This window comes from Corvus hawaiiensis, chromosome 3 (genome assembly GCF_020740725.1).
Source record: "Corvus hawaiiensis isolate bCorHaw1 chromosome 3, bCorHaw1.pri.cur, whole genome shotgun sequence".
Lineage (NCBI taxonomy): Eukaryota > Metazoa > Chordata > Aves > Passeriformes > Corvidae > Corvus > Corvus hawaiiensis.
Genome location: NC_063215.1, coordinates 96,641,225 through 96,656,153, shown reverse-complemented (window position 1 = coordinate 96,656,153; position 14,929 = coordinate 96,641,225). Strand labels below are relative to the sequence as shown.

Sequence of the window (14,929 nt, the reverse complement as noted above, 5' to 3'; positions counted from 1 at the left end):
CTAAGCAGTGCACAATTCTTATCAGGCTGTCTTTAGCTGTGCAAAATTTCCTGTTCTAGTATCCTTAGCCAGGAGCTGACTGTAGAGCTGGCCCATAACCTTTGGAAGGCATTGGCCTTCCAAAGGTAGGAGCCTCACTGGTCAGCTATGGCAGCTGGCCTTTCATTACGTGCCTCATTGCAGCTCACCAAGCAAGCCAGGCATCCAGGCTCTGTAGCTTGTCCCTACCTCACAATCTGCATATCAAAATGAATGGAAAGTGACCCTTGTGAAGTTAGTCTGTTGTAGCCAAATCTCCTCTTTTCCCCTCTGACTATAATCTGTTGCTTTTAAAGACAGAGATTGAGTGATCTGGAAGTACGTGATAGGAACTGTGTTTTGATCTGTTCTCCTTTTTTTTCAGTCAAATGTGTGAGTATGATGCTGTCCCAGCATTGTTCTGTCTCATTAGGAAGGGGAATGACACAAATCTTTCCATGTATTTATTTCATTTTCAGTGTCAGTCATGTTTTCCATCCAGCTGCTGGAGGAAACCAGGATGTAGGCAGTTGGATGCTGCTTTTGAACAGCGTCATTTCTCAGTTACCTGAAGCTAACCTTGACCTACCCTCTAAGGTTGTTATGATCAAAGACTCTTACCCTGGAAGATGTTATGACTGTGTTTTTACTATTGGCATTGACAGTTTGAGCTTCTGAAGGAATTTCCTCCTGCATGTGTGACAAAGGCTCTTTCGTCTCCTTCACTCTTTTTCTGGCAAGTCTGCTGATCTTCCTGAAGGTCTGTGACAGGGTGTGGTAGACTCATTCTCAATAATACCCTTCCAAAAATATTACCCTTCTATTAGTGGAAACACTGCCATTGCTTTTTATATTCGAACACAAATCCCAGATAAATGGCTGTTGTCTAGAACTGTGAAACATCAGACTTTTGCTAGGAGAGAAGTTGATGAAATTCCAAAGGAGTGAACTAGAAATGTTCTGTTTATCAACCCCATCTAAGTTTTTAAAGTGGCAAAGACGAGGCATTAGCTCTGTGTTACTGACTATGACATCATGAATCTATATATCTCTCTTTTTTTAAGTGCCTTTAGATTAAGATGTGCTGATTGAATCCTTGCCTCCAAAATGTGTTTCAGCATGCCCAGGCTCAGAAATCATAACACCATGTTTGCCAATATACTGTTGTTGCATTTGAAAAGACCAGTCTTGTCTGCCTGTCTGCCTTTCTTAGCATATAAAATCCAGTCCAAGTTTGCAAGTCAGCTTTGTTACTGTATATTGAGTATATTGAGTGACCCACATGAAATAAGCAGCATCCAGTAAGTAGTACTCGGGATTGAAACTTGGGAACAAAACCTAGATCTCCCAAATCTGCCTTGGATTCCTGCCCAAGTTTACATGAGTAGCTTCACCAACCTCAGATATTCTATAAAATTAGGCTAATCATTGTTAATACATTAAAGCATGTTTTTCTCAGAAAAGCTACCAGCAAGAGTTAAGTAGTAATATGATTGTCTCAAATATGTAATAAATAAATAGAAATCACTTTTTGGTCATTATCAGTGAGTTTCTTTGGTTGCCCACTGAATTGCCGAGTCATTGACTCATCTACCTCAAAGGCTTAGAAAATCGGTCCTCAAAATAAAAAAAATGGGTTTCTATTTCAAATGTAGCATATAGGTATCCATGGAATCCTGTTGCTAAATAGTATCAAAGCCAAAATCATGGCAGGTTTTAAGGTATGAGGTAAACAATAGACACATCAATATCAAAGTTAGTGCTTAAAATAATTTTAGTAAATCATAAAAGGCCTCTGTTCTGGAGAAACTGCTTCCCCTGTGGGCACATTATTGCATAAGTGTACATTGCAGCGTCTCTCCTCAGAAATATATTACCATACTAAGATAATCTCAAACAAGCTGACTCGGACTGTTGTTGTGACTCAATGAGACTTTTATTGTGTTCCTAATTTTAGAAAATCATATTGTACTCTAATTGCAATTTTTTCTTTTAAGTTGGAAAAGAGCTGAAGTTCTTGAGCTAAACCACTTGTGGACCAATCTGTTTCTCCTTTGAGTCTTAAAGGTTTCTTCTTTTGGAGATATGAAATGGTAAAGCAGTTCTCTTTTCCTCCAGACAAGAAGTTAAATTACATAGTTATGCAGTTATTCAATAGATAGGCTTGATGCCAAAATGGTACCTAATGAGTTATAAAAAAGTTAGTCATGCCAGTAATTGCATCATTAGAAACGATTGAAAAGTAGTTGTACCTATTGGGTAACTAATATATGTTTTGTAGTGCTTTGTTTGTTTTCAGATACACTAAAGGTAAATATTTATTGGTATTGAAACTGTGATGTATTTATATTGGCTTGAAATTTCCAAATAAAACAAACTGATTAAAAATAAAAAGAAAAGCTTTTTAAATGTTTCCTGCTGCATTGGAGATAATGTGTATATTACAAACCCTTCCTGATTTACAGAGAAGGCTAGTAAAACCAGGAAAAAATAACAAAAATCCAGACAGGTCACAATTCAAACAGTATTAAACATTATTAGCTCGATCATGTCACCTTTTTGTATAAAATACACATTTAGATTGTAAATCCCTGGGACAAAAAGAATTTTTTTGTTCTCTTCCTGTGCATTTCCTAGCACAGTTTGATGCTGCTTGATTACTAAGGCTAGTAGATCTGATAATACTGAGTAATTATTCAGGTAAGGAAGTATTGCCTTGCGGTTCTTTGTGGAAGTCACTAGTAAGAAAATCCTGAAGATGCAGTGCAATTACCCTGCAAACGTAATGCGTATTCTTACTTTCGTAAACCATCCTTTACTTTCTCTGCAAAGATCTCACTTCTGGTGTTGGTCAGGCCAGGTTCTGTGTGGCTTGTGATACCTGAAACGTTGGTTGTTGAGGAGAATGGAAACCAGTGAAATTGAGTGATTTTCTGCATGTATCAAATAGCACCAGGGGTTTTACATCAGATAACAGTGGTGATGGAAGGGTGCAATGAATTCAGTGACACTGTACAAACACCCATGTTCTTTCTTGAAGTGACAGCAGAACAAATGTGAACCCTGGTCTTGGGGGAGGCCCATGCAGAATTGTTTGAGCAAATGGAGTTTCCCTGCATTTATGCTGCTGTAGCAGAGTCTGAATCTGCGTGTTGCAATTAAATTTTAAAACAGTACCCTTATCTCCTGCTTGCTAGTACCGTTGGGTTTTGGTGGGTTTTTTTTCCTTTCATAGTATGGATTGCCAAAATACAGATGTTTATTCTGGAGTTGAGATGTTGTCTCATAGTCATCCAGTTGCAGCTTCTTTGCTCTATAAAAATGTGCTTTTTGATGCAATACGTGCAAATATACTTTTAATGTTTTGTGTGTTGGCTAAATAGAGTTGTGGGAAATGATATCCTTTTAATGATGGCTTTGTTCAGACTTGTTGTCCACTCCCATTCCCCTTGGAATTAGCTACAGGCTGGCAAACTGCAGTAGCCTTTATTATATTGAATACACAATGGCTCTGCTAATAATGTTTAACCCAAACTGAGCAATGAAGGTGAGAGATTTCAGCTCCAGGCTGACTTGGCTGTGGTGGTGTCTTTTCTGCCCTGCTCTCCTCCAGTATCCCAGAATGACTTTGTGATTAAAGCTTCATAAATCTTAATTTTGAATTTTTTGTCTTTTATTTTTGGGGGTGCAGATTGCAAACTTCTCTTTTGTTCACTTTCCATATGCTTTCCCAACTAAAACACCTAATAGAAGGCTTATGAAACGCATGTTTTTATCTGCTGTCCTGGAACAGCTTTCCTCAGTGAATCTATAGCTGAAACATTTTTAAAATGTTTGATTTCCCTCAAATTATAGATCTACTTTTGCAATCCAAGTGAACAAAGAGCAGTCTCAGTTAGCATAGTGGTATAATAACAGCATTTAATTTAATTTCGGATGGAGGAGCCTCAAATCCCTGACAGAATGTGGGCCAGTTGCTCCTCTCCGTTGGCTGGGCAGGGAGCCTGACCACAGTTTTGCAGCATGGCTGAGCCATGAATCTGTGGCTGGTGGAGTTATTAGAGCCTTCTAGTGGAGCTTCCTCCAGGGTATCCTGCTCCTTCTCTGCCTTGACACTGGAATTAGCCACCCCAGTCCATGCCTGGGGAAAAATGTCCCGGTTCATGCTTTGTTTGGACACCATGAACAGAGATGTCAGGGGACTCTTCAGGTGGGTGTCACTTGTCACGGTCAGTACAGGGGTAAAGAGGAAGCACATACCAACCACAGGTTTCTGCCTCGGTCTTCTTCAGATTATCTTGGCACTTCCACTGAAACAGGTGCCAGAGCCACAGTGGGTGGTTGCATTTCAGTGTGTTTGCCTGTGAAAAGTGACAACTTTCTCCGTGAGACTTTTTCCCTGACAGATACACTAGTTAATGTCAGAGCACCAATTATATACATCCCTTAAACTCTTACTGCATGTCAATCTACAATATATAATAAATCCTAAACTCACTGGATGATCTTTAATATCCCTTCCAACCCAACCCATTCTGTGATTCCATAATGTTGTAGAATATTCCTATTAAGATTTTTAAATGTGACCTCTTCCTGACGATCAAGTGAAGCACCTGTAAATGGGCATTTTTCTCAGATTATGGGTGCTGTCTGCTGTCCTTGTGAGTGTGTAACTGTGTGTTTATGAGTGTGTAACTGTGTGTTTGTGAGTGTGTGTATGTCTGAGTGTAACAGTGTGTGAGTGTGTAACTGTGTGTGTGTGTGCACATGTGTGTGCTCCTTGTTTGCCCTAACTTTTCTAACATCTGTCTAGGGTCTGACCTATTTTTTTTTTTCTAATTTTGGAGGCTACTGGTCAAAGACAGTGTTGGGGGGAAATGGTGGAGACAGCTCTTGAGAATTCCACATTGTCCAAGGCAGACAAAAAAAAATGTTTCCTTCCTTGCTTGCACCATATTCCGATGGCAAGTCACATGGCAACTCAAACCCCCCAGCAATGTTTCTTTTGAAAGTCTAGGTCATAATATTTGATACTAAGGTAGCTGCATTGGTGCTGTATTTTGGTGATGCTTACCTGAGTAATTCTTTCTGTGATTTGTCTGCAGTTGTGTGGACACTGGTTCAAATTATGGCTCCCCTACAGCTGGTCACATTCTTGACTTCTGTGCAGCTAGGATGTCACTCTAAGAATTTTACATTGGTTTGAGTTTCATGTAGCCTCTTAACTCTGTGTTTGTTTTAACAATAGCTTTATTTTTCTGGCACATGTGGATTTTACTCTCCTTGTTAGACTAGAATATGTAACTTGTGTGTATGTGTAGCATGGACCCAAATAGCTGCTTTTGGGATTACAAGTCTTGAAGACCAAATGAATCAAACACTTGCTCACCTGCATCGTTGATAAGCAGCTTATGTCAAGCTTCTATGAAAGCATGCATGTCTTTGGAGTTGGGATTTGGTCACTGCAAAGGAGTAGAAAGAAGCTGATTTGTCTCTTGGACCGAGCAATTGTAAAACCTGGGGCTGAGGCACAGGGCTCAAGCTGGGGAGCCGTATGCTTTTTAGCCTGCCTCTCCCAATCAAATTTCAAAATCCCCTCAAGTTTTAATCTTCATTAGGCTGTGTGGAAGCCAAATCTGAGCATTTTAAATGCGATTATATTTTTCTTACTTCTCAACACAAACAGTAACATTTGCAAGCTTAGTTAAGGCACCGCGGTCCCTGTTCCACGGTTGATGTTGCAGTGGTTCTCCTTTCTGCTGGGACTGGGAAGGTGACACACTCTTGAACAAGGCCAGAACAGTTTCTTTGCCAAGAGGTTCAGAGGTAAGGTCAGATGTGGCGTGCTGGTTGTAGCTGAGCCCAGTTAGGAGTTTACTGCCCACAGACTTTGACTGCTGTTCGCTGTCTGCCTTGCAGAGCTTGCAGTCTCTGGGACTGGCTGGCATGCTTGTGTACCACTTCTTTCTATCCCAGTTTATCTCAAGCAATTCTTTCTTAAATCTGTGCCATTTTAAGTGGATGCCCTCTGTTTCAGGGGGCTAGCAGGCATATGCAGCTCAAGGGTGCAGTAACCTCTGAACCTGTTTCAGCTGCAGCCAGGCTGGTGTGTCTGCTCACAACCTGAAAAAGTGCATTTCTTGAGTTTTGAGGTTCCTAATTTGGGTCACCCAGGTGCACCTGGAGGCTGAGTGCACACATGGACCATGTTAGAAGCTGTGTTTGCTTGGTTTGTGTGTCTTAGTCATCCCTACATATGAAAAATGCCTGTTAATAAATAAACCTTTTATATGGGCCATAGTTTAAGTTAAATCAGCAGACCAAAGTGTATTGCTAAAATTCCATTTCTTCAGTCAAAATGGTGACACTGGAGCAAAAACAGTGGAAGCAATATGAACAGCCCCTTTTTGCATTGGGGATTGCATGGTCTGCACTAACCTCTATAAAACTCATAAAAGAGGTAACCTTAGCAGATGTCCCTCTTCTATGTGGTCTAGGGAACACAAACTAGAACTTTTCATTTTCCCTGTCATCTATCTGGAAGCACTGCACAGGTAGGGATCATATGAATTTGTTGTGGTAATGTGGAGCTTCTGAAGCTGGGTACAGGCCTGCTGTTCAACAGCCTGGCCTCCTGCTTGGGGTGATTTTTTTCCTTCTTTTCCGCAATCTTTGTTTTTTCCTGTGGGAAATGTGCCAGCTTATAGATATTATAATTTGTGCCTTTTTTTTTTTGTTTGTAGATATCAGTATTACCTACAGGTGAAAAAGGATGTTCTTGATGGGCGGTTAATATCCTCATTCGAGCAGGGAATTCGACTGGCTGGTCTGGCAGTGCAAGGTAGGGTGACATGATCCCATGGCCTTTGTCCAGCAATGGCTCTTTCGGTTTGTCCTCTATCGTGACTGAGCACTGAGGCCTTGTATGACTCCTGCTCACAGCAGCTGGGTTTCCAGTTGATTCCAAAGTGCATGGGTGGACTGCCGTGGATGAAACGCTCACAGCCTCAGGCAGGGAACGAGGGACCACACCACAGTGCTCAACTTTCCTATTTCTAAAATTCATGCAAGTGAATCTCAGCAAAACTCCAGTTCTTCCAGCCCTGACCACGGAGTACTTTGCAGTAATGATTTGCTTCACGTTCTCTGGTTTGAAATGCAAATTACATCAAAGAGCATGGCAGCAGCTTTAATTTTGCCTTTAATTAAAATCTCATTTTGCTGTATAGTGCTATATGAAGTATGAAAGAACACATGACCGTAATTGTTATGTGAGTTATAAGTTAATAATAAACTACTTCTTACAACATGATTTTTATTCTGAGACTCCTAAGGACATCAATAAAAGTCGGATCACATAATGTATATGTGCAGGGGAAGAAGCCCTGTATTTGGATAATGTACGTTTCAGTCTATCCACAACTGACTGAGAACTTGAGGCAGAGTTTCAGCAATAGTGTTCTCTGCATGCTCTCTGATGAGTGGAACGGGGGAAGTGTATACATAAATAGCAAACATGAGGATCTGATTGTTGACAATTAAAGGTTCAATGGAGAGAAATGCTAATGTGGTCTTTTTTTAGAGCAGTAGAAATGCTGGTTTTGTATCTTATATCTTCATTAAAAATTGAAGGGAAAATGTCTTGTCAAATCTTGAAATGTTTGCCTAATAAAGGAAAATATATGTATAAGATTCCATAATTAATCTTTTAATTTAGGTAAATGAAGATTTTCCAGTGTATAAGTTAGGTCTGAATAGATACTGAATATATTTCACTGTGTTTTTGGAGCTTTTTCCTAATTTTGAGAGTGAGTCAATCCTACTATTCCTGAGGTTGTATGACTTCCTTTGTCCTTTGCATGCGATGCGACCAAAGGTATTTGAAATACTTATTTCTTTTAAACTTGTAGACTCTGTTTCATGCCCATTTTGATTTCCTTCTATTTATGCTAAAACATAACTCTGAGGTAGAAACAAAATGAAACCGCATTTTTGGCATCCTGCAATATGCGAAATCGTCTAGAAGCTTTGGAAGAATGTTAAGATAAAATGATTTATGGTGGGGATTTCCAGCTCCTGTAATACGAGAATCTTGTAGATGGCGTTTGATCCTGTTCAATTAATATAAAATAAAAACCTCCTGGCAAGATACTCTTTTGATATAAGCTGTTGTGTATTTAACAGATAGATAAATATAGGCATTGTTTGGGGTTTTTAAATGTAGTTTAGCCTTTAGGAAGCATTTCCAAAACTCCATGGTCTCAAGGATATTTAGACAAGAATCCTCAGCCTGACATATGAGTGAATGTGAGCACGGAGATGAGTATCTTTTGGAGAGATGTAGAAGAAGCAGAAAAGTGAGTAGAAAGCTGTGGGCCAGTCTGTTAAACCAACACAGTGCCTTATGCTGTTCCATTGGCTGTGAAGGATAAACCTTCCCTCATGTTGGTGGTTGACAATTTTAAATAAAATTGACTACTGGATTTTAACCTTTATAGCCTGTAAAATTAATCTTTTGTTCAACTGTGTAGAGTTGTAGCAGAGGTAGCTTAAATTTTCTTTATTTTTGCCTGGTCAGAGTTGGAAATGTTGGAGAAGCAAAAGTGTGCATGATTTTTAAAGAGACTGAGCAATCCCAGCATTTTTTTAATGGAGGTATGAGTTCAAGAAGGCTACAGAAAAACAAACTCTTGCTCTTCTGATGGTTAAGCACTGCAAATGATCATTATATTAGAGATCAAAAGAAAAATTATTTGTTGGCTGTTACTTGATCTCTGGTAATAACACTATTATTTTCAGACCTCCATGCTAAAAGCTAAAGTACAAGCAAAAATCTTTGTGCTAGGCTGTGGCTTCAAGAGAACTCGCCCACTTGAAATTAAGCATCTGTGCAAAGGTTGAGTGTGGTCTTAACATGTGTGGATAGTGCCAAAGTGAGTAATTGTGTTGTTCTTTTCCAGCGGATTTTGGAGACTATAATCAGTTTGAATCTCATGACTTCCTCCGAGAATATGTCTTGTTTCCTATGGTGAGTTCCTTATCCCTCTCTTTTGTGGTCTTTTGTGAATAATTTCTCCATGACTCAGAGATGGCTTTGTTGATAACAGAGTAAAAACACCAGCGCTGGACTAGTGGAAGCAAAATTTGCTCCCCAAAATTTGATTGCAGCTGAGTGATTCTATGCTATGGAATGTCAGCCCATTTTCAGTTCCTGTTGAGCCTCCACTAGGAATAGGTGTCAACAAAAGAAACTTACGTCTTTGAATCAAAAAAGAATTTGCATCTATTTTAAAAGGTATATATTAGCACCACTGTGATGTTAGCAACATGGCATATCAAGGGGATACAAGGGCTGCTGCTGTAGTAAATGTTGTGTCACGGGACAAGCCATGCAGCCATTTCTGAAGAGAATGTGAATTTACATCAGCTGCCTGTTGCACTGAAGTGAAGCCTGAATCAAGTCTTCTCCAAACGTTCTCCAGGGACTGTGCTCTAAATTTGGTTTACATTTGGAAACTAGGAAAGGAATTTAGATCGCTAATGATGTTGGAAATTTGGTGACAAATGCCGAGCATTTGCAGTCTGGGACATTGAGCTTCTCTGGGAGGATGAATAAGAGAAGAAGAAAACCAAAACAAATGACTGTTGAAGCTAAGGCTGGCTTTGTCTTAGATGAACAAGTCCATCAGCATGAATATTTAGTGTAAGCTTCATAAATATAAAAGATCGTGGAATTATTTCTAACTGGAAAAAATATTTGGAAGCAGGGTGTAGCTGCCTGGAAGTTAAGGCATCTGGTTTCCCTCTGCAATTAGTGGAGTGGTAGAGGGAGAATGATTCATCTCACTGTAATTTGAAGGCTTGAGAAGCATTTCATCCCACTTACCCATGCTCTTTTGCAGGAGTTGCAGTGGACAGTTTGTTCTTAAATCCAAAAAGGTGACATCTGTATTGTGTCTTGACTGCAATTTTGAGCCACTAGGCAGTTCAAAACGACCTGAAAAAAATGGGAAGGAAGAAGGGAATGTACAGAGATCTGAATATGCTTTGCATGGAATATATGTGTAGAATGTGGCTTCAGTATTAACCTTTCACTAATAAACTTCTGTTATCCTCTCTAGTGGAGCAGAATTTCTTTGGTAAGCCATCTTATCTATTGATAAGTAATTGATGATCTTGTGTGTGGTTGATGGCTTATGAAGTCATGTATGATAGCCTAAATGGGAAAGAAGATGGCTGAAAATGTATACGGAGAAAAGTGTTGTTGTCAGGGTGTCACTTCGTAAATGAACTTCTGCAAAGTTCTTTCAATACAAGAAGAATGAATTGGAGTGGTTTGGGTGGGAAGGGACCTTAAAGATCATCTAGTTTCAACACCCCTGCCATGGGGAGGGACACTTTCCACTAGACCAGGTTGCTCAGTGCTCCATCCAACCTGGCCTTGAACACTGCCAGGGATACACTGGTACTATTTTTTGTTCAGAAAAAAAATTAGGGGAGGTTTTAGGTCTCTAGATGAGCTTCCAGGTGGTTAATTTCTCTGCGGTTCAGCAATTTACTTTGTGGGCCCATCTCTTCGAAACTCTGTTTTTGTGTCAGCTGACTGCATGGTGGTGTGGTCAGCTCTCTTCTGTTTTGCATGTTTACCATCCCCTTGTGGTATCTTGCCTTTCATCCATGCTACTATTGCTAAACTTAAGAAGATCAGCAGGGTGTCTGCTTCCTACACCTTCAGAAGCCTACTCTTAAATCAACTGTTTCTCTAGACATTTCTTTAACTACTTCTCTCTGTTCTTCTGGGAAGGATGGATAACATAATAGTAAATATTTCACTACAAGTTCAGTAACAGTGGCTAAATGCTGCAGATACAAACTAGTCGCTAAGCAAGCTGAAAGATTTGAGTGAATTTGGGGCATAGAAAAAGCCTCCACTGAGAAAGTTGCTATAAATTCATTAGTGAAGCGAGCTTTTGGATGAGGGAGGGGCAGCTGCGTTTGTGCTGTTTGATCTTGGGAGGCTACAATGTGTGTCAAATGGCATTTCTTCAGCAGTGAAAAGAACAAAGTTATGTACACAGTACACCCCACAGGTGTGTGGCTGTGCATAGGCATGTACCATGCCATTTTTCATTAGCACACTACCACTTTCACATTTTTTTGTGGCAGAAGCAAATATCAGAGGGGAGGGCCCCATTGAGCAAGAAGCAGTGTATTTAAGTACATTACATGCAGCCTTAAGGCTTTCTTAAATAGAAGTAAGAACTTTGAGGTTTTGCAAGAAAGTTTTTCAGCTTCCTTTTTTTGGCCTTGAATTTATGAGCAGACTTCCTTTATTAACTTGCTCCCAATTATTTCAGAATTGTTTCTACTGCACCTTATTAAATTTGCAGAGTACAAAAATTTCTGCTCAGGAATGTGTTGCAAGCATAAAGTAGGTTTTAATGCCTATTTGCAGAGGTAGCAAAACTTTCAATCCCTTTAACGTGAGGAAGGAGGAACCTGTATGCTGCAGAGCAAAAAATATTAATGAATTCATTTTCCATGGTCTCTGTATTATTTTGGACTGTTTTTAAAAGGTATATATTAATTTGTAGATTTCCAAGTTTTTAGAGATTTGTTCAGTACCTATCCAGGAAAAAGTCCTTTATCTGTGCCCTGTACTCTGTTCTCTATTTTGGAATAATAAGGACCTTACCCCTATTTTTAACAGAATTGCTTTACCCTCCCAAAAAATGTTTAAAAAAAAAAAATCAGAGTTTTATGTTCTTCTCGCACATTTTCAGCATCCCATGCTCTGAATTTTCAATGTGGTCAGTGATAGGTTCTCTCTTGGTAACTACCTAGAAGAGTGTGAACAGTAAAGTCTTGAAACATCTGTTCTCATAATTTCTGCCTGCCATTTTATTCTCTCTCTCTCTTTGGTTGACTAGTCTTTGATGCTGCTTCCTGTTCTTACAGGATTGGACCCAGGACGAAGCTGTCCTGGAGGAGCTGACTCAAAAGGTTGCTCAGGAGCACCGAACTCACAGGTGAGCTTGACATGATAAAGTTTGTACTGTTTTTTAAAATTTTTTGTCATTGTTCTAGTACTTCCCTGCCTCCTCCTGCATTCCTGGCAGTGTTTAACTAGCTTATCTTCATGTTACTATTATGCTTTGTGTCACTGGATTTTTAATTAGTCTATCACAAAAGATTATCTGCGTCTTGTAAACACAAACTGGCTGAGGAGCTTAATCCTAAATAAACGAGCATTTACACCCTTAGGTTTAATGAGCATGTGTAACACTACTTGTGCCATGCAGTAGACTCCTTTCTCTTTTTGATTTCATTTAATTCCTGATGGCAAAAGACACTGTGACTTGATTGGTGGCGATCCAAGGGCCTCTTTCAAGAGGAGTGGGATACAAATGCTCTCAGTGTAATGGAAATGCAAATAACAGGAATTGGGTTTTAAGTCTCATGGAGAAGACACAGTATAGTGTTACTAGTTAATGAGCTAGGAGTGTGTGCATTAGTGCCTCAGTAAAAAAACCTTCTTTGTGAGCAGGCTTCTTTCATGTTGTCCGGTGCTTCAGTGGTGGAAGTGTTCAAACCTCTAGAGTGCTGTTATGGGAAAAATGGCAGTGCCCACATGTCATATGCAATAGGAATATTATGTGAAGGATGCTGCATTCCCCATTACATGAGAGAAAGTGGTTGTGAAAGGACAAATATCAGTCTCTGAGTCTAAGGCCATTCTCAGTTTTGAGTTTCAATGCAAGCCTGGGCCTTTGATGCAGCCAAAGGAATAGCTTCCAAGCTGGCCATGAACAGGCCTGGTTCTGTTCTCTCCCTGCCATGGGCTGCTTGTGTGATCTTGGTTAACTCACAGACTTGAAAGGAAAGATTTCCCACCTGCTGTGCTCTATAGTGCTATTTCTGCAGCACAAAGGGCAAATACTTCCCCTCACTTCAGCAGGTAGATCGTATTCCACCTCCCATATCCCAGATATTTATCTGGTTCTTATATTTCTGTTTGTAAGCTGTGGTAAGGAGGAGCAAAGAAGAGAAAAATTGTTAGTGGCCTTCTTTTGGAGCAACCTGCAATCTATTCTGACCTACTTTTGAGAATTGAAATCTGTTTGAATTCCTGAGCTGTGACAGGAGCGTGTGTAGACACGTGTGTAAAAGTTTTCAGCTGGTTTGTTCTCTTTTATGAAAGAGAATCTGTTCAGCTTTTGGGTTTAGTGCCTGTATTTTTGAACAGCCAACTTGAAAACTTTTAAGTTTTTTTAAGAAACTCCAGTGGCCTTGTATAATATTCAGGCAGATTAGCACCCCTATGGTTCAAGTTGTCCATCCAAAACTGTCCACAACCTGATGGTTTCATAAAGCCTAGAGAAGATTTGATGTGTGCTGAAGAAGCTGAGTAATGTGATCAGTTCAGTTTGTTCCTCCTGTAATTTGAACTGGTCTTTGTACCTTACCTTAGTGACATTTAGTAAAATTTGCCCCCTTGCTGATTATGATCCTAATGTTGAAAGTTAGTTTTATGTTGTGCATTTCTAGGCAGCGTCTCCAAAGTGTCTTCTCAAGTGGTTTGTGAAACTCCCATTTTTTTTGCTAGTATTTGTGTGTGTAATATTGAACTATTTGCTGCCTTTTGTTAATCTAATTGCAGTGGCATTACAGCAGCAGAGGCTGAGCTAATGTACATCAATGAAGTGGAACGTCTGGATGGATTTGGGCAGGAAATTTTCCCTGTGAAGGTATGTTAGTGTATATTATAAAGGAACCTCTGAATCAAATGATGCAGAACTCTGCAGCAGCCTTTGGACTGTGTGCAAGTTGTGTTTGTCCAAAAGAGACAGGACTTGTTTAACTGCTCCAGAGGGTGAAATGACTGCTAGTAGCTTGAATGGACATTGCAGCATGAGGGTTTCATAGGCCTGTAGTGCTACTTCTCTTCCATGAAAATCTTCCTCACAGAAGAGGTTGCTCTGTGCTAGGGCCTGCTCTCTTGGGAATCAGAGATGCTCCTTGCTTTTCTTTCATGTGCTGTCTATGGGAGAGTGACCAGGGCAAATGAATCTCAGCTCTGGTCATATTCAACAGGATAGGAAAAGGAGACCTTTTCATGTCTAAGTTGCTACTTACCAAGCACTAACTTCACTTTTCCTTAGTTTCTTATATGTGCACACAGGTCCTCCCCACATTTTTAGTAAGGGGGAATTTCAGGGCTTATTTTGCATTTGCAGTCACTTTCCCTTCAATGGAAGTCCCATTCTGCCATGGATTGTCTGGATGTGTGGCCTTATGGAGCACATGCTGCCATGATAAAGTTGTGCTGAGAAACCGAAAACTGCTGTTCCCAATGGATGACCCATTTCCCTTTACTAACCTACCCAGCCACCCTGAGTAGGGATTGTGAATGGTTTTACTGCTAGTTAAAGATAACTTGGAATTTAAAAACAAGCACAGCCACACACCAAACAAAAAGTCAAAATTGATCCTTTGGTGCCAATCTCAGAATTGGCCTGGAGGGGAGGAGCTGAATGGCAAAAAACTTTCAACCCACCAAACAAAATTCTGGAATGTTTATTGTCAATGAAAGAAATGAAAGCTTTCCTCAAATTAATTTGGAATAATGCTGAATACTACCGCAAAAGATTTCTGTGTTGGAAGTGTCCTTAGATACTACTGCATGTGTCAGTAAGGTCAGTATGAACAGTGGACTGGGTGCTCTGCAAAATGGCAGGAACGTGTCAGCCTTGCATCAAAGAGCAGCATGCTGGCCTTGGAGACAAACAGAACTGCATTCAAAGGGAAGAAGGAAAGATTTCTCTTTTTGTCCTGGTAGAAAGTGTTATTAGAAGTATGTGTCTTTCTTTCCATACAGATATTTGTATGTATACATGCACACATGTAGATA

The 14,929-nt window shown here is 40.0% G+C and overlaps 1 protein-coding gene across 2 annotated transcripts in view; it reads left to right on the top strand.

Annotated features, from left to right (window-relative positions):
* The window catches only part of PTPN14 (protein tyrosine phosphatase non-receptor type 14), a 111,901-nt gene that overhangs the window by 63,632 nt on the left and 33,340 nt on the right, over positions 1-14,929 (top strand). For both annotated transcript variants that reach the window (XM_048299755.1, XM_048299756.1), the window contains 4 exons: positions 6,762-6,859; positions 8,979-9,046; positions 11,977-12,047; positions 13,679-13,766. In XM_048299755.1, the coding sequence (XP_048155712.1) occupies positions 6,762-6,859; positions 8,979-9,046; positions 11,977-12,047; positions 13,679-13,766 (325 nt within the window). The remainder of the gene's footprint in view (positions 1-6,761; positions 6,860-8,978; positions 9,047-11,976; positions 12,048-13,678; positions 13,767-14,929) is intronic.